General features: G+C 38.3%; 2 protein-coding genes across 3 annotated transcripts; both read right to left on the bottom strand.

Annotated features, from left to right (window-relative positions):
* Window positions 1-761: 761 nt before the first annotated feature.
* On the bottom strand, window positions 762-12,640 carry LOC134073089 (class I histocompatibility antigen, F10 alpha chain-like). 2 transcript variants are annotated; one of them, XM_062530055.1, is made up of 16 exons: window positions 12,495-12,640; window positions 11,335-11,637; window positions 10,936-11,226; window positions 10,571-10,855; window positions 9,873-9,992; window positions 9,490-9,558; window positions 7,814-7,870; window positions 6,970-7,008; window positions 6,487-6,516; window positions 5,608-5,871; window positions 5,116-5,145; window positions 4,236-4,493; window positions 3,742-3,771; window positions 2,878-3,135; window positions 2,183-2,247; window positions 762-1,633 (listed from the first exon to the last, which is right to left on the bottom strand). In XM_062530055.1, the coding sequence occupies exons 1-15, from the start codon at window positions 12,547-12,549 to the stop codon at window positions 2,207-2,209; spliced, it is 2,130 nt and encodes a 709-aa protein (XP_062386039.1). In that variant the 5' UTR covers window positions 12,550-12,640; the 3' UTR covers window positions 762-1,633; window positions 2,183-2,206. The 2 variants fall into 2 exon arrangements, with proteins under 2 accessions (XP_062386039.1, XP_062386040.1); XM_062530056.1 differs by lacking the exons at window positions 5,116-5,145; window positions 5,608-5,871 and having other exon boundaries at window positions 12,495-12,639.
* A 4,052-nt stretch (window positions 12,641-16,692) lies between these two features.
* On the bottom strand, window positions 16,693-23,840 carry LOC134073091 (class I histocompatibility antigen, F10 alpha chain-like). The gene is made up of 10 exons (XM_062530058.1): window positions 23,665-23,840; window positions 21,729-22,019; window positions 21,329-21,619; window positions 20,958-21,242; window positions 20,428-20,547; window positions 20,231-20,281; window positions 19,135-19,176; window positions 18,776-18,814; window positions 18,495-18,536; window positions 16,693-17,580 (listed from the first exon to the last, which is right to left on the bottom strand). The coding sequence occupies exons 1-10, from the start codon at window positions 23,717-23,719 to the stop codon at window positions 17,576-17,578; spliced, it is 1,221 nt and encodes a 406-aa protein (XP_062386042.1). The 5' UTR covers window positions 23,720-23,840; the 3' UTR covers window positions 16,693-17,575.
* Between the last annotated feature and the right edge of the window lie 897 nt (window positions 23,841-24,737).

Below are 24,737 nucleotides of genomic sequence, written 5' to 3'. Positions count from 1 at the left end.
CTTATTTTTAGAAAGATAAGTTGAAATTTAATTGAATGCTTTTTAAACATCAACTGACTGAAGTGATATTTCATTACTGGCCACCCCATATGGGCCACCCCTGATTGATGTCACAGTAGAATGGTCACAAAAGTGACTTGTTCACTGTTCAACTGTTTACTGTTATCACCAGACTAAGCTCAATCATTCACAGAGGAGGAGAAATTATGCCTTGAGTTATGGATAAGAGTAGGTCACAGAGGGCAATTTAAAACGACAAACTCCTGTGTCAGTCGGTATCCTGTCCTATTCTGCCCACAGATACAGAAGATAGGAGGTTGGTACCACGTAGTGACTAGGTGTCATTAGTGATAAAGAATGTTGGATGAGAATAACAATGGTTTTGCAAAGCAAAATCGAACAAACTGGAATGGGACAATGATAGGGAGAACAAGATCAGTTGAGAAAAGTGTAAACTACATCTCCCAACAGCTCAGCTACAGCAACACCTCATCTGATTTAAGGTTTCCTAAATAAGATGGGTTGCACAAAACATCCTTAAGTCTTCTTTTGAAAAAAAAAATAATAATAATGACCACTGTCATGGCAACGGAGTTTGTTCTTCTAATTCAGGTCTTTCATATCACTCGGCAACAAGTCCGTTTGCGTCAGGGTCCGGTTCGCCGACATACTGTAGGTTAGGCCTACATTATCTCTTACATAAATACTCATCTGTGGTAGGACTACTTGAGCATATTCACAATGACAAAGGAGAGCAGACATAATTTTTAAGGAGATTTATTTGGAAAACTCATCACTTCAATGGAGATTTTCTTTGAAAAAAAGTTTTTAGTCTAAATTTAGACTTAATCCATATGGAAAAAAACGCACTTAATGTCTAGCTACGAGCATTAAAAAATGGGCAACACAATCACACCTACCCTTATGAAGTTTAAGGGCACATTAGAGATCAAATTACAATTCAATTAAAATTCAGTGTTACTTTCATGCCCATATCTCATCAAAAGGGCAAGAAACATTGAAAATGCACTTTAGTAATTAATTTAAATAATGCAATAAAATCATAAAGCCACAAATTGTTCACATAAACACTTGGTGCTAAACAGCTAAATCTTACATTTAAATGTATTCACTTAGCAGACACAACCTTGATGTTTATGTTAAGGTCAAATTAATGTTGGAATTTAGAAACTGTGTGTTGAAACACCCTGGACACTGATATGGAAATGAACATGGTTATGGAGTGGAGCGCTATGGAGTGTGTGCCAGGGAAACCACCCCTTTCCAGTGACGGCAATGAGGTACTGTATAATCCGTGGGAGTACACTGTGTTCTATGAACAAGTGTGTTTGAAAGTGCAAAAAATGTATCCAGAAATGTAAGTACTATTTTACACATTTATCAGTAGCCTAGTCTTCCCCATGAATTTAAAATTCCGACAAGATTTCAGAGTAATAATCCTGTCCAGTAGAATGGCATGTAATAAGAGAATTTGGTTGATGTTAAGAATCTTAAGAAGTTACTCAAAAAAAATTAGTAAACATTGTAATTCACAGCCCATTTAGTTCAACCAGTGTCTTAGTTAAGCCTTCAGATTACTCAGCAGTGGAAGAACTGATGATTTTTCTTCACTCTGAAATTAAAAAAAATACAAAAATGTAAAATATCAATTCCTCCCAATATCATCTCCCCCAAAACCCAAAAGTACAGTCATTTCAACTGAGAAATTGGTCACTTGAAAATTACTTTCAAACTAGACATGGGATATGCAACTAGGGCATCTTCAGATAATGCTGCTAATGGGACGGTTTAAACTACAGAGCAACTGATTAACATGGAACCTCCAGCAAAGATCCTTGATTACTCCACTTCAACCTTCTCTGCCTTCAGCCTTCATCTCAACAGCCATATTCAAGTGTGAGGAAGAGCTATGAAACAGTTCACCACTCACACTCACAACATTGAGGCTAATATGCTAAGATGCTAACATAGAAACTAAAGCCAATCAGTGTCTGTCACAAGCACGTCTTTAAAGATGTCAGGAACATACTCACTGCACGCTCTGTGCTTGCTGGCTACCGTTTCACAATGTTAGCCCCTCTGTAGACAGACGGACTGTCTCTGATGTAGGCTATTCTTCAAGAATCAGTTTTCTGTTTCCTGATTTAAGGATAATACTCACCAACCATTCCCATCCAGCACATATTCATGCCAATTGTTTTTTCACATTACTGCCTGAGCCAGAAGCTGTGAGGAAGATGGTGAATATCAATTATAAGATGAACAACTATAAAGGCTTCAACAGCTTCCATAACAGACACAAGGGTTAGAAGTGACCAATAGCCTACTATAAATTCACTCATGTGGCTAAAACCGTTACACTCAACTTACTAATACAACCTCTGACTACAAAAGAGTTGATGTCGACCAAGAGAATCTTGAATCTTGAATCTTGAATCTTGAATCTTAAAAGGCATCACTCCCAGAGAAGCCCATGGATTTAGATCATAATAAACTGACCTACAGATATAATAATGGGTTCATAAAATGTAAAAAGGTTTCACAATAACGGGATACCTAACATGCCTTTTATATTCTGGCTTCACTAAAAACAATGTCTAATTGAAATACACTGCTCAAAAAAATAAAGGGAACACAGGTTCATTAGCCTGGCTAGGGACTACCATTTCAATGAGACGTGGTCTGGCAACCAAACATTTTCTCATATTTGAATAAATCCGTTCATTGGGAGCCACGGATGTCTATCGAATGCGTCTGAATAGACATGCAACACCTTTACAGCCCATTATCATTTAATTAGTCTGTTTTATTTGGGGACGATGTCAGTGAGGTGAAATTGATCAGGAGGGAACTTACGTGTGACCACTGAAAACTGAAATCCTGTGCTTTTCACTCCCTCAAACACAGTGAAGAGAGTGAATGTTGTTCCAGCAGAGAGAGAGACTGTGTGTTTCACTGTTGTTTCTGCCTCTAATCCAGTGATGCTGGTCTCTGCTCCATTGCTGTCTCTCAGTAAGTAATTGTAGTCATTGTTGTTGTTGACTTTGGTCCACTCCAGCTTTAGATGAGTCTCAGAACTGGTGACCACACTTATCAGCTTAACATCAGGAGGAACTGAATGGGGAAGCACACATGAACTCAGATGATTTTATGATTTTATGATTATGATCAATGATTTTATGATTATACAAATACAATTGCATTTAAATTGCAGAATGTAGTTGAACATTTGGATTAAAAGCAACATAATTGAGGAGACAGTAAACCGATCATGAATATCGGTTTATTCCATTTACATGAACACTTGAATAACAAGATAACTGCAAAAAGCTGATAATAATCGTTTTTTTAGTGTGCATGTAAACGCGCTCATTAGCAACAGTGATGAGAAAGGCACAAACTCTATATCAAATCCATGAACCGTGAAACTTGATTGATAGCTGCTGCTTTGAGAGCCTTCATGCAAAGAACTCATTTTGGATTAAAAACAACATAAATATCGAGGAATTAAAAATGGAGTAGGCTACATTCAGATTAAAGACCGTGAAAAGTTACACAAACTACTCTTATCAAATCCATATACAATAAAAAAAAAAACTCGATTGAGAGCTCAGGTTTCTATTTGATCATTCGCCAAACTAAATTTGGAACACACATCTACTGTTTATGGGCCTCTAAATCAATATTATTATATTTTCACATTCAAATGGGACATCTTACCTGAGTTGAGACTTCTCTCTGAACCAGAATCTGAAATAGATATTTAGAGTAATAATAATGGGTCAATATAGGTTAGTCAAGCGTTACATTATGAAAATACTAGGTAGGCTAAATCATCATCGGTCTGAACTTTTGCACAGGAGGATCTAAAAGGAATATGCCGTTTGTGCCCAATGGAGTATGAACAAAATATAACACAACAAACAAAAACAAATTATGCAGAGAACTGAGTTTGTTGTTGACACTGCTCAAAAAAATAAAGGGAACACTGCATTAGCCTGGCTAGGGCCTACCATTTCAATGAGACGTGGTCTGGCAACCAAACATTTTCTCGTATTTGAAAAAATGCCCAGATCCGTTCATTGGGAGCCACAGATGTCTATCAAATGCGTCTGAATAGACATGCAACACCTTTACAGCCCATTATCATTTAATTAGTCTGTTTTATTTGGGGACGATGTCAGTGAGGTGAAATTGATCAGGAGGGAACTTACTTGTGACCACTGAAAACTGAAATCCTGTGCTTTTCACTCCCTCAAACACAGTGAAGAGAGTGAATGTTGTTCCAGCAGAGAGACAGACTGTGTGTTTCACTGTTGTTTCTGCCTCTAATCCAGTGATGCTGGTCTCTGCTCCATTGCTGTCTCTCAGTAAGTAATTGTAGTCATTGTTGTTGTTGACTTTGGTCCACTCCAGCTCTACATGAGTCTCAGAACGGGTGACCACACTTATCAACTTAACATCAGGAGGAACTGAATGGGGAAGCACACATGAACTCAGATGATTTTATGATTTTAGGATTATGATCAATGATTTTATGATTATACAAATACAATTGCATTTAGATTGCAGAATGTAGGCCTATTTGAACATTTGGATTAAAAACAACATAATTGAGGAGACAGTAAACCGATCATGAATATCGGTTTATTCCGTTTGTGAACACTTGAATAACAAGATAACTGCAAAAAGCTGATAATAATCGTTTTTTAGTGTGCATGTAAACGCGCTCATTAGCAACAGTGATGAGAAAGGCACAAACTCTATATCAAATCCATGAACCGTGAAACTTGATTGATAGCTGCTGCTTTGAGAGCCTTCATGCAAAGAACTCATTTAGGATTAAAAACAACATAAATATCGAGGAATTAAAAATGGAGTAGGCTACATTCAGATTAAAGACCGTGAAAAGTTACACAAACTACTCTTATCAAATCCATATACAATAAAAAAAAAAAAAACTCGATTGAGAGCTCAGGTTTCTATTTGATCATTCGCCAAACTAAACCTGCTTACATTTGGAACACACATCTACTGTTTATGGGCCTTTAAATCAATATTATTATATTTTCACATTCAAATGGGACATCTTACCTGAGTTGAGACTTCTCTCTGAACCAGAATCTGAAATAGATATTTAGAGTAATAATAATGGGTCAATATAGGTTAGTCAAGCGTTACATTATAAAAATACTAGGTAAATCATCATCGGTCTGAACTTTTGCACAGGAGGATCTAAAAGGAACAATATGCCGTTTGTGCCCAATGGAGTATGAACAAAATATAACACAACAAACAAAAACAAATTATGCAGAGAACTGAGTTTGTTGTTGACACTGCTCAAAAAAATAAAGGGAACACTGCATTAGCCTGGCTAGGGCCTACCATTTCAATGAGACGTGGTCGCTCAACCAAACATTTTCTCGTATTTGAAAAAATGCCCAGATCCGTTCATTGGGAGCCACAGATGTCTATCAAATGCGTCTGAATAGACATGCAACACCTTTACAGCCCATTATCATTTAATTAGTCTGTTTTATTTGGGGACGATGTCAGTGAGGTGAAATTGATCAGGAGGGAACTTACTTGTGACCACTGAAAACTGAAATCCTGTGCTTTTCACTCCCTCAAACATAGTGAAGAGAGTGAAAGAGTATGTTGTTCCAGCAGAGAGAAAGACTGTGTGTTTCACTGTTGTTTCTGCCTCTAATCCAGTGATGCTGATCTCTGCTCCATTGCTGTCTCTCAGTAAGTAATTGTAGTCATTGTTGTTGTTGACTTTGGTCCACTCCAGCTCTACATGAGTCTCAGAACGGGTGACCACACTTATCAGCTTAACATCAGGAGGAACTGAATGGGGAAGCACACATGAACTCAGATGATTTTAGGATTTTATGATTATGATCAATGATTTTATGATTATACGAATAAAATTGCATTTAAATTGCAGAATGTAGTTGAACATTTGGATTAAAAGCAACATAATTGAGGAGACAGTAAACCGATCATGAATATCGGTTTATTCCGTTTACATGAACACTTGAATAACAAGATAACTGCAAAAAGCTGATAATAATCGTTTTTTTAGTGTGCATGTAAACGCGCTCATTCGCAACAGTGATGAGAAAGGCACAAACTCTATATCAAATCCATGAACCGTGAAACTTGATTGATAGCTGCTGCTTTGAGAGCCTTCATGCAAAGAACTCATTTAGGATTAAAAACAACATAAATATCGAGGAATTAAAAATGGAGTAGGCTACATTCAGATTAAAGACCGTGAAAAGTTACACAGACTACTCTTATCAAATCCATATACAATAAAAAAAAAACTCGATTGAGAGCTCAGGTTTCTATTTGATCATTCGCCAAACTAAACCTGCTTACATTTGGAACACACATCTACTGTTTATGGGCCTTTAAATCAATATTATTATATTTTCACATTCAAATGGGACATCTTACCTGAGTTGAGACTTCCCTCTGAACCAGAATCTGAAATAGATATTTAGAGTAATAATAATGGGTCAATATAGGTTAGTGAAGCGTTACAATATAAAAATACTAGGTAAATAAATCATCATCGGTCTGAACTTTTGCACAGGAGGATCTAAAAGGAACAATGTGCCCAATGGAGTATGAACAAAATATAACACAACAAACAAAAACAAATTATGCAGAGAACTGAGTTTGTTGTTGACACCGCTCAAAAAATAAAGGGAACACTGGTTCATTAGCCTGGCTAGAGCCTACCATTTCAATGAGACGTGGTCTGGCAACCAAACATTTTCTCGTATTTGAAAAAAATCTGTTCATTGGGAGCCACAGATGTCTATCAAATGCGTCTGAATAGACATGCAACACCTTTACAGCCCATTATCATTTAATTAGTCTGCAGTATTAAATCAATATTATTATATTTTCACATTCAAATGTGGGACATCTTACCTGGTTTACCAGAGTCATGACTTCTCTCTGAACCAGAATCTGAAATAGATATTTAGAGTAATAATAATGCGTCAATATAGGTTAGTCAAGCCTTACAATATAAAAATACTAAATCATCATTGGTCTGAACTTTTGCACAGGAGGATCTAAAAGGAACAATATGCCGTTTGTGCCCAATGGAGTATGAATAAAATTTGAATATTTGAAAATGGAGTATGAATAAAACAAATTATGCAGAGAACTGAGTTTTTTCACTGCATGGGTGCAGCAAAATCTCCACAGATGCAGATTTCAATTAGTAAAATGTCTTATCTAATAACTAGCCAAAATGATTTTGCTAACACCAAGGGTGAGACCACCCATCCAAACACTTTTTGTCTGCTCAGTACTCAAACACATAGTTCATGCATGAGAAATTGAGAATACTTATTAACAGACTTTGCACTTTTTAAATAAAGACCCGGGATCTTTTTTATCAGTCATGTTCCCGACAGTGCCAATAGAAACTTGCCTGATTCTATTTGGGACACAGTCAGGAATAAAAGGCATCATGGCAAGAAACCCATGGATTTAGTCTCTACAAACTTTTAACCATTATAAACGCACCTTACAGGTATAAATGCAGTGTGCTTAAAATGTCACAATAACAGTATGCCTCTAATATACCTGTATGTTATTCCAGATCTACTCAAAATAATGTCAAATTGAAATATTTAATTTTGTTAAGGTCCCCTTTCATGGAAAAAGGTAAAACACCAACAGACACTGAATAACTTTCTTTTGTGATACAGTATAATTAAGGTGTTGATTTTTCAGAATGATCAGAAGCAATAGATGGGCTTACCTCCTTTAAGAGGGTCCCTCTCAGTTGGTTCTGGGGGCTCCACAATAATCATGTCTGCTATTGCATCAAAAAAAAAACTTCATTAAGTGATGGCGACACACTGAAAAGCAATGGATTATTCTAATTTGAATGCACATTCTGATCATAACTGATAAAGACACATAATAAACTGACCTACAGATATAATAGCCTAATGGGTTCATAAAATGTAAAAAGGTTTCACAATAACGGGATACCTCTAACATGCCTTTTATATTCTGGCTTCACTAAAAACAATGTCTGAAATACACTGCTCAACACTGGTTCATTAGCCTGGCTAGGGCCTACCCTTTCAATGAGAAGTGGTCTGGCAACCAAACATTTTCTCGTATTTGAAAAAATGCCCAGATCCGTTCATTGAGCACCACGGATGTCTATCAGATGCGTCTGTGCATAGCTCATCATTGTCTTGCTTTCCCCCTATTCTGTGATTGGTCCCCCATCTCAGGCAAAAATTAGGGCGGTAGTTTCCAGACTGCCTTAACAGCTTGAATGAAATGGCATGCAAAGCAGCATGGGAACACCCAGGCTACTTGTTCATAGGAGTAGCATCAAGTCAGTCACACTTGTGGGGTTTTTATCTGGCCAGTTATGTAACAGAGGTGGTTGTGAATGAGGTTCACCTGCTTTGAAGTGAACAAAATTGACTATAGGTGTACTAGAGGGCCAAGACGACCCCCAAAATAGGAATGGCTTTACAGGTGGTGGCAACTGTTAATTTTTCCTTCTTCATCCCTCTTGACTGATTTTTCAGCTTTGCATTTGGTTTGGGTCAGTGTTACTACTGGTAGCATAAGCCAGTATCTGGAACCTACAGAGGTTGCACAGGTAGTCCAACTCCTCCAGAATGGCACACCAATACTTTCCATTGCTAGGAAGATTGCTGTGTCTCCCACTGCAGGCTCAAGAGCAAGGGGAGATTCCAGGAGACAGGCAGTTGCTCTAGGAGAGCAGGGCAGGGACCATGTGGTAGAAGGCCCTTAACCCAGTAGCAGGACCAGTATTTGATCCTTTGTGCAAGGAGGATCAGTAGAATGACCTCTAGCAGGCAGGCAGCTGGTGTGAATGTCTCAGACCACACTGTCAGAAACAGACTTCATGAGGGTGACCTGAGGACCCGATGGCCTCTAGAGGGACCTGCTCACTGCCCTGTTCTGTGCATCCCTCCAAATGTATGCCTCCCCAGACCATTACTGACCCACCACCAAACCGGTCATGCTGAATGATGCTGAATGATATTGCAGGCAGCATAACATTTTCCAGAACATCTCCAGACCCTTTCATGTCTGTCACATGTGCTGAGGGTGAACCTGCTCTCATCTGTGAAAAGCACAGGGCGCTAGTGGCGGACCTGCCAATTTTGTGTGCTATGGCAAATTCCAATTGAGTTCCACGGTGCTAGGCAGTGAGCACAGGTCCCTCTAGAGGCCATCGGGCCCTATGAACCAGAGTTCCCTCAATTTCTTTGAGCAGTGTAGTTGGAATGAACAGTTCTTTAAGGTCCTCTTTTGTATAAAAATGTAACACATCAACATTATTGCCACTGAATAATACTCTTTTGTGATGCTGTATAACGTTGCTTGTTTCAACGTCTCCCAAAAATGTAGTTTATTATAAGAAACAATAGATGGGCTCACGTGTCAGAGGCTCCCTCTCTGGTTCTGGTGCTGGTGCTGGTACTGCATTCCTCTCAATAGTCTGTTTCCCTATAGCATCAATAAAAACATGTTAAAACTTCATTATGTGATGCCGATACACAGAAAAGCAATGGATCATTCTAATTTGAAAAGTGTTACTTTTATATTGAATTCCATCACGGTCGTGTTGCAGGACCTACCAGCTTGCTTTCTCTTGATCAATTTAACCACACCGACAATGATCGCAACAAGAAGAGCTACACCAACTACACCTCCAACAGCTCCAATGGATTATTCTAATTTCAATGACATTCTGATTTTATAATCTAATAATCAAATAATTTTCATATTGAATTCCATCACTACTGTGTTAGAGAACCTACCTCCTTTTTTCTTGATCATGACAACTGCAACTACGATCACAACAAGAAGAACAACTGCACCTCCAGCAGCTCCTCCCACAATCCCACCAATGGATGAAGGTTCATCAGTCACAACTCCATCTGAGCACAAATATTAGTAAATATTATGACTCATTAAGTAATTCACCATGGCAGTTTCTGTCATTGCTAAATGAACATCACTTGACCTAAAGATTTGCACATATAGAAAAACAGCATGCTCAAACTCCTAATGACATGTGCATGAGGTTACTATGTAATTATGACATGTATGTTAATTAGGCCTATGTCCATGATTGATAAGTTTGCAGAAGTGCCAAACAGAATCTTTTATACAAGACTCTTCATATAATGAGTCTTACTATTTTGTCAAAATGGTTTATTAGATACAAATGGTAAATAATCTTCCTTCGTGAGTTCATTCCTGTGTGGTGCAGTCTTGTGATGAAGTAATGGCTAACTGGCTATGTAGGCTATAGCCTGACTTGAGAAGTATCCCTCATGACCTGAGTCAGTACTGATCTGTAATGAAATCTGTATCAGTGAGTGTGGCTCTAGTGCCAGATCAAGAGTGCACAGGTCTTAAAATGTCATCATCAGACATTATATCAAGACCATTATATCAAATTCATACAGTACACAAACACAAAGCTGATGTATGGTGAAAAAGGTAACTTTACCTGTTTCCCAATTACTGACCACAGGTGTTCTGAGGGTCCTGTGCATCACAGAACACTGATAAGCATTGGCCTCTGACTTAAGAACGTGCACAACCAATCTGGTCTGGTGGGTTCCATCGCCATTTGGAAAGATCTGTAGGGGATCGACTTCAGCCACAATGGATCCTCTCTTCTGAATGGACATTTGAATGTCTTTCGGAAGGAACCCTGTTGCCAGGCAGGTCATAGTCAGCTTGTCTGCAGACTCTTTGCTTGTCCGAGCAAAGAGAAAAATTTCAGGTGGAGCTGTAAGATAAGTGAGATTAGTGACCTTTTGTTTTCAAGATTATTCTCTGACAAAAGAAAATACATCCCGAACTACATACAAGATCCTTTGAGTTCTGCGTCAGCGTAGGTGACGAACTTGCCCAGCCAGTCCACACACTCCTTCTCCAGGTAGCCCTTGGTGTACTGGTTGAGGATGGGAACCCCATCCCACTTCTGCTTTGTGGGTACAGCTTCGGTAACTGGGGCTATCCACTGCATGGAGGCATCATCAAAGGACAGGAAATCCTTTCCATCATAGCTGTACTGATCAGCACCCTTGATGAATTTTACAGTGCCATCTGGATATTTGTCAACCTCACAACCATGTCTCCAGTTCAGGACGTGAACATCTGCGGGGGATAAACAACAAGCAGTGCGATTAAGCAAACCATTCACAGCTGCCATAGAATTCAGTCTATTACTACTTTCGGTGCCTCAGAATTCTTAGGCCTACTCACCAGAGTTATTTTGTCTCATGCGTTCCATTAGGATGTTCACATTTACTTTGAACCACTGCTCTTTGCTCCTGCGTGACTGGGTTCCCTTCTCCCAGTAGTCTGCGGGAAGCTTCGCTTTCATCCAGTCCTGTTCAGGGATCTTCATCTGATCGACACTGTTGTAGTAGTCAATCTTTCGATTATCCAGGACGCCCATGCCGGTGAATTCAAAGATGCCAGGTGCAGATACGGGCTTTGATAGAGCCGTATACACATAATAGAGAGAATGTCTCTCTATATCGCTCTTTGACAATTCTGTTTGGGCTTTAGGGGAATTAACAAAACTGAAAGTCACAGATTGAATCTTCAAACATATTTAACAAATGATTAACATTACAGTGATAACATAATTTCAGCTGCAATTAAGCAGACCTAAGCAGCCAAAGTCCAAGGTATTGTATGAACTTTAGCTAAATGAAGTATGGATCATATTACAGTGTTGTTCAGTACTGGTATTGATCAAAGGTTGCTTCATAACTGATTGTAACCTAGGTAGCATAGCCAGACACAAGTTAAACATTAAACACACTTCCTTATAGCTCGGTCAAGACCTGTTTTTCAAACAGTGAGAAAAAAGAAAACTAAAAAACACAAATCACTCGAAGTTAGTAAAATAGTAGGGTACAGGGGTGTCTCCCAACGGAATGATTAAGAATGGCCAATGAATTCAGAAACAGACTGCTACAAATATCAGTGGTCATTACAAAACACTTTCTTAGAGTCTCTGAATATATATTTCAGTTTGGATAGCCGGAGATGGATGCTGGGTTCTTTTATTCTAAATAGACATAAAGGAGAAATCAAAAAATAAATGTTCAACAGGTTGACAGACTGACCATCCAGTCTTGGAATCAAGACCTACTTCATGGACCGTAGCCTACTTCAGGTTCTTAACAAATTTGAAACACATGGCTATATGTTATGTTAATAGGCCTGAATACTGTACAGACCTGAATACTGTACTGAATAAAGTCTTGCTATATTCTATACGACCATCTAGAGCCGAAAACCTAAGTTAAGATAACGAAACGCATTTGATTGACCTGTGGATTCAATATCTGGGCAAGGGCAGCTGATGTTGTCTAATCACAACCAAAAATAGTGGAAACCAGCACACTTACCATTTAAAGAGGGCAGGATGACCCCCACAAGTAACACAACTGCGATTAATCCCATTTTCTTCGGATCTTCAAGTCTAAATCTACATCACAACGTCGATCCATACGCTGTTCAAGTGCACTGAAAACTGAAGTTTAGTGAGGACACAGTTGCACTTTGGACCCTTTTGGAATCGAATCTAACCAATGAATGTTGCAAGGATATAGCATATCATCTGTTACTAGGAAAATGCAACTGTGCTTCGTTGAGAGCTAGATGGGACTTTGCAGAATAATTCATTTGAGGACATTTTCTCTCCCCGTAGTTCGCTCATTACATTTCAAATAATTAATATCCAAAATAACAAAATGTTCAAATGTTGTGTAAATTATATTCGGCCCAAGACATATTAAGGGTGTAAGTCTAACCAATGCAACCCTGATACAGATGTAGATTTTTTACACAAATTCTGTGTGGAAATATATTTGTATTAATATTTTGGCAAGAACAAACCCCCTAATACCCCCCCCCCCCCCCCCCCCCCCCCCACCCTAAAAAAAGATATAATTCCCTGAATGCCCATGTCTGGAATAAATTTCCCAACATTCCATGATATTCCAGTCCATTCCATATTACAATCAGAAGAATTTATTATTATTATTTATTTATTTATTTATTTATTTATTTAAAGAGGAGATTTAGTCCGACACAGACACAAGCTATAATAAGGCAATTATATGTAGCAGTGGACATGTTCCAGTTGAAGTTGAAATACTTTCTCTCCGCTCCACTTCACATTTCAGAGGCTGCTCCGTTTTGGCAGCAACATTGCTTGTACAGTAGTTGGCTCGGTTGAGCAGCACTGCCCTACGGCTCTCCCAGAGGTACAGCACATTACTGTATAGCAAGGGATGCCTAAATGTGTTTTTTTGTGGGTTTGAAATGTTAATTTTTGGAGAGTGGTTGGACTGTATTCAGGGGACACTGAACATGAAGAAAAATGATGTCCCCAGTTTTTTATATATCTATTTTAACCCTATTTTTCTGAAATTCTATATTAACATCATACATTTCGCTTCAATCACTGGCTATGTTGAATCATTTCTCTTTTCAACAGTATGATTGTATTATTATTCATACAGAATTTTCAGAATACAGAATGTCCTTTTTTTAAAATGTATGTTGTCACACAAGGCTTAAAATGGAACATTACATTGGATTCTTAAAGTACAATTAACTAGATGTACTGCATAGCGGCACAAAATGACCACCGCTCAGTTCTGCACATTCTCCCCACAAAAATAAATGATGCTTGTCAACTTCTCTGTATCTCCTATTTGTCCAATTTATTTATATATCTCCTGCTCTTGTAGCTCATATAAATGAGTGTGTGCATGTGTGAGTGAGTGTGTGCTTGTGTGAGTTTGCTTTTATATAAGAGAGAGAGAGAGAGAGTGTGTGTGTGTGTGTGTCTGTGTGTGTGTGTGTGTGTGTGTGTGTGTGTGTGTGTGTGTGGTGTGTGTGTGTGTGTGTGTGTGTGTGTGTGTGTGTGTGTGTGTGTGTGTGTGTGTGTAATCAAGTCAGTGCCATGGCCAGGGGCATAGCCAGGATTATTTTTATTGGGGTGCACTTGAGAACCAAAACTACTAACTACTACATGAAAACCTGAAAATGTATTGAAGATTAGGATAGCATATTTTAATAATGCCAATAAACTGTGTAAAGCCAACACTGATGCACAGGTTCGTTCACAGACAACCTGAACTCGCCTGATTGCTATTTTTCTAACTCGACCTCTAAGCATGAGTATTATTAGAGAGAAAATTATGCCCGTCCTGCTTTTTTGCATATTTATTTGTATAGCCTGTGTTCAAACAAGAATAAGATGATTTCTTTTACAGTTTAGCCTATTTGAAGCATTCAAGGCATCCTTTAGTTACATGAATGCAGCAGACTCAATTCTCTTTAGTGCAACAAATGTTTTGGATGTATGACTTAGTCTACAGGTGGGTTGTATGGGGGATTATTAAATACATTGGAAACAATACATACAGTAGTGTCATATTATTTTATTGGGCTGTTTATTATAGGTTTATCATAGGGACCGCTATGACCATGCAGGATCACCCAGATCAAATGTAACGATTTTACCTCATATTCCTATTTATGTACCATGTAAATTTGTAGCCTCCTACATGGTTTAGTTCTTGTGCTATGGCTTGTGAACTTTGACAAAAAGGGGCAGAACAAAATCGACACCCCCCTCACCCCTTAAAACTGTCTGTATCTTGGAAAGTCACTGTAAAGTAATTTTACAGTGTGTCTCCTGAGTAACATAGCTACACCTGGTAATCTCAAATGAATTAATCTAAATTAATCAGTTATTTTGACAGCCTTAATTATATTGTTTGCATACAAGGTATTATGGATTCCATGAAAATCTGCCTGTGTCTGCTAAGAAGAACTTGATAGTGACTGGAACTTCTAGCAAGACAGTGATCCAAAGCACATCAAATTCCACAAATTGCTTAATGGACACAAAGTCAAGCTTTCCGACCTCAGGCCTAAATCCAAATGACAGCTGGGGTTGAGCACAGCATTGAGGCATGGTCCAAAATCCCTTCTGTGTTCTCACAAAGTGCCTACAAAATGCAAAATTACTTTTTTGAATGAGCCCATCACTTGAAGTAATAGGTTTATTCATAACTCTTAATGTTTTCTCTCTACTTTAGGCAACTGGCTCAGTTATTTAATTGTGTTTATGCGCTGAGTAAGAAACATTGATAAGTCAGCAACAGTCAGCCAGCCTAAAAAATAAATGATTGATACAAAGGATTAAGGCATGTTTATAGAATGAACAAAAGTATCCTGTTATAGATTCTAATCCACACCATCCTGAATTTCCATTTTCCTTCTTTCTGCTTTCTTATAAAGGTAATCCATTTACAAAATAGGTTATTGGCCACTGTTACCTTGGTTTGCTAACGTGGTCTAGCCAGCGCACATATATCTACCATTCACTCTGGGTGTGGCTCAGCAGCACAGCACAGCGGCTGAATTGAGTAACGATTGATGGCAGTAGAATGTTCACAAAAGTGACAAAATGTTGACTCACTTAGTCACCACCATTCATATAGGAGGAGAAATCATTATAGATAGGAGGAGGGTAGAATCACAGAGAAAAGAAGCTTAAAATGGCTAAATGGCTGTCAGTATAGGTATGCTGTCCTGGTATCAATGACTACAGGTGTCATTAGTGAGAAATAATGTTTGATGAGTAAAATTGGTTGAGAGAAACTGAAACCACATCTCCCAGCTGCACAAAACACCTGAAGTTAAGATTGTCCTTAATTGGTTGCACAAAACAGCTAGGTCTTCTGTCTTCTCCTTAAAGGGACACTTCACCGATTAGCATTAAGCTTTGTATCTTTAGAAAACCAGTCAGGTTTTTTAATGGTCATGCATCATTTCCTCAGTTTGCCTTGAGATGGGAGAAATACGGATTTCAATGAAACCCATGAATAGGACTTCCTGCTTTCAATGATGTAAAATGATGATTTTTTCATCATTAAAAGCAGGGGCGTGCAGAGACCTTTGAAGGGGCAGGGGCTCAAATTTTAAAAAAGGGCACATGGAACAAAATGTTCAGAAAACTGCGTTCTTTTCCTGTCTTTAGTGGGCATCTTTGCACTGCAGAATATAATAATGTTTTATAGAACATAATGCATACGAAAGCTAGAAAACATACACACAATTTGAATGGTGTAAAAACTGGAACTTAAGTTTTACATTCCCTAGCCTATAAAGCTTTAATCATCTGCTACGATCATGTATTAATACTTGCGTTGATTTGATTTTGATTTATAGATATGAAAATTCAAAAAGCATACTATACAAATTCTTACATTTTGACAGTATCTCATCACAGTAAGCTGACAGCTCGACGTGACTTTCATGTTTGTGTAGGCCTGACTGCCCTGAAAATGGCAATTTAAGAATGCATGTAGTCTGACTTTGGAGCTGAGCAATTTACAGAAATAGGTGGTGTGTGCCTTACAGAAATACATTTTTATTTAGTGATGAACAACTGTGTTTTGACACTTTCTGTGCTCCATATTTGTGACACGAGCTGATCTGACCTGACTTGTTTGCGTGGTAGCACACATGACGTGCACACATGATTCTCTATAATAACTTTTTACTACATTGCAATGAACAAAGTAAAGGCAAAAAAGTGTTTATTTGTCAAACAAATTTGGATGCAATATGAGTCTTGAATTGGATACCATACAGGAGTTTGCTAGGATCTCAAAATCGGATTATGAACGTGCCTTGCCATGGAGAAACACATGATAACGTTGGATTATGACCATAGGCAATAATTCTTCATAAATGCTCATGTGTAGAATAGAAAATATTTACAAAAAAATCCATCTATGGAAACACCGCAATTTATGTCTAATAAAAACAAACAAATAATACATTGCTGCTACTAGCATACAAAATGTCAACACAAACAAACCATAAAGACCCATTAGAGGGAAAACATTCAAATTACAATTCAATTAAAATTCAGTTGTGCTACTTTCATGCTCATATCTCATAAAAATGGCAAGAAATGTAGAAAATAAGCACTTTATTAATTCATTAAAATAGCACAATAAAATCATAAAGCCATACATGTTCACAAAAAAACACTTAATCTTACATTTACATTTATTCATTTAGCAGATCTTTATGTTAAAATCAAATTAATGGTGACATTTAGAGATTATGGAGTGGAGAGCTATGGAGTGTGTGCAAGGGAAACCACCCTGTGCAGTGATGGCAATGAGGTATAATCCGTGGGAGTACACTGTTCTATGAACACTGTGTTTGAAAGTGCAAAGATTTCATCCAGAAATGTAAGTATTTTGTAAGAATAAAAAGAATAAAAAGTCAGTAGTCTTCTCCATGATGCATGAAATAAAAGTGAAGAATTTGGTTGATGTTAAATTCTTGATTGAAACTATTTAGAATAATTAGTAAATCTCCACCCATATTTCTTTTTTTGCTCTGAGCTCAACTGGTGTCTTCTGGTTAACCCGGTCCTGGTTATTTTCCTTCACTCTGAAATAAAAAAGACCAAAATATCAAGAATGTGATATAGAGATGCATCTCCCCACAAAACCCAGTGGCACAGTAATTTCAACTGAGACCGCAGCCATTTGAAAACAGCTAGTTTCAAATTAGACTCATGGGTTATTAAACAGAGAAATGCGGGTGCAGGCCAGAGGGAATCCGTTTCTTCAAATAATGTTTTCTATGGAATGGTTTAGAACTTCAACTGTGAAGAAGAGCTATGAACCATCAGTTCACCAACAGAGTTCCTAATAATGAGTGTAATCTGTGTTGTGTGGACAGCGCATACTCTCAATCTCAAGGCTAACATGCTAGCAGGGATACTAAAGCCAATCAGTGGGGTGTTAGGGTGATTCTAATGGCCCAGCACTGACAGGGGATGCCCAGAGATCATTTGGAATATTTAACATTATTCGGGAGGGGGGCAGAATTATTGTCTGTCATAGGGCCCAAACTTAGCAGTGCCCCTGCCCCTGCCCCTGTTCTACTCAACTTACTAATACAACCTTGGACTAGAACAGAACAAAAGAGTTTATGTTGACGAAGAGATACAGTTGAAATTAGCTTTAGTCATTCCTATTAATCAATCTTCCAATAAAAAATAACTCTGTTTTGTTTAATGACAGTAAACTCATGTTTGATTAAATTGCAAACAGCAGGCAATTATTAAAGGTGCTGTAAGCGATGCTACGCAGTTTCTAAGCTGCATTTTTACTGAATACACAGTAAAAAACGTGTTCTCTGTGGACAGCACCATGGCTCTAAGAATGGTAATAAAAACAACCCGGTCCAACCTGGACCATAAAACAACAGTCAACAGAAGTGACATTACCAAGCATCACTTAGAGCACCTTTAAGTCACTATTAAAAATGTTTGCAAATTCAGATATGAGATATCTTACCTATCGTCACACCAGAATCTTGGCTTTCAAGTGAGCTAGAATCTGAAACAGATAATAAGTGCCATATTAAGGCCTTACTGTACGTCTTCACCCATTGGAGTGTGATTACAAAATAAAAACAAAACAAACAGTCAAAAAATGAATCAAGATGCACAAAATGCATAGAACTGAGTGTGAACTGACATTGAGTGAAACAATTTTGTGATGTAGTTTAATTACGCTGTTGTTTGTTTCAACGTCTCCAAGTTTGGTTTATCATAAGAGACAGGAGATGGACTCACCTCCTTTAAGAGGCTGCTGCTCATGTGATGGTGGCTTCACTATAACATCAATCAAAAACATGTTAAGATTTCATTATGTGATGGAGACACACTGAAAAGCAAAGGAACACTATAATTTGAATGACCATTCTAATCTTAAACTGATAGACACACGTGTGACACAAGTGTATTTTTTTCCATCACTGTGAGAAACTATCATGTCCTTATTTCTTGCCTGGCTAAAATATTCTGTTATAAATGCAAATAATTAAGGAAATACTAATCCAATAGACGTGAAACACTTTTACAGCCCATAATCAGTTTGTATTAAGTCTTTACTCTTAAGTACTTTTCTCTAATTCAAATATGAGATATCTTACCTGTGTCCAAACCAGAGTCTTGGCTTCCCTCGGGGCTAGATTCTGAAACAGATATTAAGTGGCATATATGGGTCAATAGGTTTATCCAGACTTAAACAAAAATGCGTCTGAACTTCTTTGCTGGAGGATCTAGTTTCAACTCAATTGAGTATGGTCTCAAAACAGAACACAAAACAAACACAAACAGATAAAACAAAAGATGCACACCGTGCATAGAACTGAGTTTGTCAATACATGGGTGCAGCAAAATAAACACAGGACTTTTTTTTAATCAGTCATGTTCCCTACAGGACCAAACGTTTCCGATTCTATTTGGGATATTTTTGAGTCAGGAATGAAAGGCATCATGGGAAACCAGAGAAACCAGCTTATGGATTTAGTCTCTACAATGTTTTAACCATAACAAACTAACCTTACAGATATGCATATGCACTGAGCTCATAAAGTGTAGTGAAAATAATTTTGCCTCTAACATGCTCATGTTATTTAAGCTTCACTAAAGATACCACATACTCGATGCTAGAGAGAGTGTTTGTTCACAAGGTATGCAAGGACAATCAGAGCTGTATTCAGAATACAAGAAAATATTAATTTTGAAGTACTGTATATTTAAAGGAACACTTAGACTCGGCGCAGTAATATCCTCACTCTTGCACTTTCAGTTTCACTTTGGAGTGAGGATATTACTGTGCCGAGTCTAAGTGCCCCCAATTGTTATTCTGCCACACAATACAGTTATCCCTCTTACCTGCTTAGAAATGCACCACGTTTTATTTGGTCTCACCATACTTGGTTGTGTGACTACTTGTGTAACTGTAACTTTCACTTTTAATAGGGAAAACGTGGAGGTGTTTGGTCGCTTCTAACTTCATCTCTGTTTGGATCCTAATTGACTGGGCTAGATACAGTAAGTTCTATCAAAGTAGCGCAGCGCACCAGAGCCAGTGAGTGCGCACACATTGAAACGTGAAAGGTATGTATCAACTCGTCTTAGTTAAGGGAATAACATAGTTTAATATGAAAAAGCAGTGAAGTGTTCCTTTAAGAAATTATTTGTTGATAAATGACAATGTGGTATCATAGGTACGTGGCTCACCTTCAAGAGGCTGCTTCTCAGCTGATGCCTTCTTCACAATAGTCTGGTTCCCTATAGAATCAATTAAAACCATTATGTGATAGCGACACACTGAAAAGCAATGGATTATTCTAATTTGAATGACATTCTGATTTTATAATCTAATAATCAAATAATTTTCATATTGAATTCCATCACTACTGTGTTAGAGAACCTACCTCCTTTTTTCTTGATCATGACAACCGCAACTACGATCACAATAAGAAGAACAACTGCACCTCCAGCAGCTCCTCCAATAATCGGACCAATGGATGAAGATTCATCAATCAAAAGTCCACCTAAGCACAAATATTAGTAAATATTATGACTCACTAATTAATTCACCATGGCACTGTTTCTATGATTGTTGAATGAACATCACTTGACCTAAAGATTTGCACACATAAAACAACATGCTCAAACTCCTAATGACCTATGCATAAGGTTAATTATGGTGTGGTCATCTACAGTAGGCCTATGTACATTATTCATACCTTTGCAGAAGTGCAAAATAGAATCTTTTAAACAGGCTCTTCATATAATGAGTCTTAATTATTTTGGTCAAAAGGATCTATCAGATACATTTGGTAATTAATCTTCCTTACATACACATCACAAGACCATATATCACATTCATATAGTACACAAACACAAAGATGATCAGATGGATGGATCAGATGTGTAACGTGGTGAAAAAAAGTAACTTTACCTGTTTCCCAATTACTGACCACAGGTGTTCTGAGGGTCCTGTGGTTCACAGAACACTGATAATCATTGGCCTCTGATTTAGGTACGTGCACAACCAATCTGGTCTGGTGGGTTCCATCGCCATTTGGAAAGATCTGCAGGGGATCGACTTCAGCCACAATGGATCCTCTCTTCTGAATAAACATTTTAATGTCTTTCGGAAGGAACCCTGTTGCCAGGCAGGTCATGGTCAGCTTGTCCGCAGACTCCTTGCTTGTCCGAGCAAAGAGGTAAACTTTGGGTGGAGCTGTAAAATAAGTGAGATTAGTGACCTTTTGTTTTCCAGATTATTCTCTGACAAAAGAAAACACATCATAGACTACTGGTACATACAAGATCCTATGAGTTCTTTATCAGCGTAGGTGACAAACTTGTCCAGCCAGTCCACACACTCCTTCTCCAGATAGCCCTTGGTGTACTGGTTGAGGATGGGAACCCCATCCCACTTCTGCTTTGTGGGTACAGCTTCGGGCACTGGGGCAACCCACTGCATGGAGGCATCATCGAAGGACAGGAAATCCTGTCCATCATAGCTGTACTGATCAGCACCACTGACGAATTTGACAGAACCATCTGGGTATTTGTCAACCTCACAACCATGTCTCCAGTTCAGGACGTGAACATCTGCAGGGGATAGACAACAAGCAGTGTGACTAAAGCAAACCATTCACATAGCTGCCATTGTTTAATTCTGTCAATTTACTACTTTCAGTGCCTCAGAACTGTTACTCACCAGAGTTATTTTGCTTCTTGCGTTCCATTAGGATGTTCACATTGACTTTGAACCACTGTTCTTTGCTCCTGCGTGACTGGGTTCCCTTCTCCCAGTAGTCTGCCGGAAGCTTCTCTTTCATCCACTCTTGTTGTGGCATCTTCATCTTCTGGTCGCTGTCGTAGTAGTCAATCTTTCGATTATCCAGGACCCCCATTCCGGTGAATTCATAGATGCCAGGTGCAGATATGGGCTTTGATAGAGCCGTATACACATAATAGAGAGAATGTCTCTCTGGCAATTCTGTTTGGGCTTTGGGGGAATTAACAAAACTGAAAGTCACAGATTGAATCTTAAAACATATTTAACAAATGATTAACATTACAGTGATAAAATCATTTCAGCTGCAATTAAGCAGACCTAAGCAAGTCAAGGAATGGTATGAACTTTAGCTAAATCAGGTATGGATCATATTACAGTGTTGTTCAGAGCTGGAATTGACCAAAGGTTGCTTCATAACTCATCGTAACCTAGGTAGCACACCCATGACACAAGTTAAACATTAAAGGTACATTATGTAGGATTTTAAGTGTTTTAGTACCTCAAGTCAACGTCTTCATTCATAAATAGACCCTCTTTGGTGTAAAATAACATATGCCAATGATCTGACTCGTCCTGCTGGCCGAAGAATTACTTCCCGGCATTTACATTGAAAGGGACGTTCACAGGAAGTCTTCCATGTCTTTCCGGTGTATAGAAAAATATGAACTGCCGAGAGGGACATAAAACACTACCGCTACCGCTAAACACTACCGCTAGGGAAAAACGCGTTTTTGCATTTCGCGTGCACAGAGAAGCAGCGTGAAGACGGTTAATACTTAACCTACAGACAAGCACTGCACTTAGTGACATAGTTCATGCCTTTAGAGCAATACAAGCATTAGCCTATACTGTCATGTCAAGTTGTTAGCTGCTACTATGCTAATATTACGATAGTAAGCTAATGTAAAAACAATATAAGCATGACAACGTAAGTCACTATGTTGCTCGAGGAGTAATTACTCATACATGATCATACAAATTATTCAAAGAACTTTAGAATAGCTTACATCATCACTGGAAAGAAAACTCGATGAAGTGGTAGAAGACATCTTGAATGAATCTCGACCCATTCAACTTCCCGTAGTTCTAGCCATCTTGCAACGCACATTTAAAAACGCGTGGCGCTAGAGCGTGCATGCAAAATCAAATTTAACCACTAGATGGGAGCAAAAACTACATAGTGTACGTTTAAAGAAACACTTCCTTATGGCTCGGACAAAAGCTATTTTTCAAACTGTGAGAAAAATAAAACTAAAAAACACAAATCACTCAATCGGACTCAGAGGTGTCTCCCAAAAGGATGGTTCACAGCAAGCAATACTTTCAGAGACTGACTGTTGAAAATGACCAGTGGTCATTAAGCAACATGTTCTGACAGTAACTGTAGCCTAGCCTACAATACATTCCAGGAGGAAGGAGACATTAGGCTAATAACAAAACAGCCAGTCCTAAATGTTATTTCAAGACAAGCGCCATTTATCAGCATGTAGCTCTGAGATGGATGCTGGGTAATTTTATTTCAAATATAGGCTACGTAAGGGAAGTAATGAAAAACACACTTTCAACAGGTTGACAGACTGACCAACCACTCTTGGAGGCTACACTGACAAGACCTACTTCGTGGACCATAAGTCAGGTTATTAACCAGTTTCAAACACATGGCTAAATGTTATGTTCAAAATAAACAGACATTAATCCCGTAAAAACAGTTACATAAGTCTTGTTATATTCTATACGACCCTGTAGCCTACAGCTGAAGGTTGAGATGACGTAATGTATTTGACCTGTGGATTCAATTTCTGGTCAAGGGTAGCTAATGTCCGACCACAACCAAAAATACTACTAGCACACTCACCATTCAAAGAGGGCAGCATGACCCCGACAAATACCACAATTGTGATTAATCCCATTTTTATTCAGCTCTTCAAGCCTCGACCTTTCAATCAGAGCGTCGATCAGTTTGCTGTTAAATGCACTAGTGCGACTAACGTTTAATGAGGACTGTGTCGAACTTTGGAACATCATAAAATGAATCGAAACTAACCAATGAATGTTGCAGACAGATAGCATATCATCAGTTACTATGAAAATGCAACCGCGCGTTGTTGAGGTGTTGGATGGGACTTTCCAGAATAATACATTTAGGACATTTTCTGTCCGCCTATATTACATTTATTTATATTTATATTTATATTTCAAATAATTATTGTCCAAAATAATAAATAAATGCTCTAATAAATGTTCAAACGTTATGTAAATTATATTTGTCCCAAGACAAAATCAATGTAGCCTACATAAGGGTAAGACACTTTGCACATTGCAACCCTGTTACTCATCCAAATAAGACAAAACTTGACAATATCACATTCCACAGCTAGCTGTGGAATGTGATATTGTCAAGTTTTGTCTTATTTGGATGTTAGCTTCTATTTTGAATGGTGTTAATTGTCTCCCTGTGACTAATTGGTTGCAGTACATTTTATCCTCTTAAACCTTCACTGGAATATAAAATTAAAGTAATCAATAAGCCTGAGTCCACTCAAGGACGGCTGTTGAGTGGTCCAAGGTTACTTTCTCTGATGAAAGTAAATTTTGCATTTCCATTGGAAATCAAGGTCCCAGAGTCTGGAGGGAGAGGTACAGAATCCATGTTGCATGAACTCCAGTGTAAAGTTTCCACAGTCGGTGATGGTTTGGGGTGCCATGTCATCTGCTGACGTTGGTCCACTGTGTTTTCTGAGGTCCAGGGTCAACGCAGGCGTCTCCCAGAAAGTAGAGCACTTCATGCTTCCTGCTGCTGACCAACTTCATGGAGATGCAGATTTAATTTTCCCACAGGACTTGGCACCTGCACACACAGTGCCAAAGCTACCTTAAGCCCATTGGAAATCTATGGGGTATTGTGAAGAGAGAGATGTGATATGCCAG

This window comes from Sardina pilchardus, chromosome 24, assembly GCF_963854185.1.
Source record: "Sardina pilchardus chromosome 24, fSarPil1.1, whole genome shotgun sequence".
NCBI lineage: Eukaryota > Metazoa > Chordata > Actinopteri > Clupeiformes > Clupeidae > Sardina > Sardina pilchardus.
This window is presented reverse-complemented; position numbering and strand designations above follow the sequence as displayed.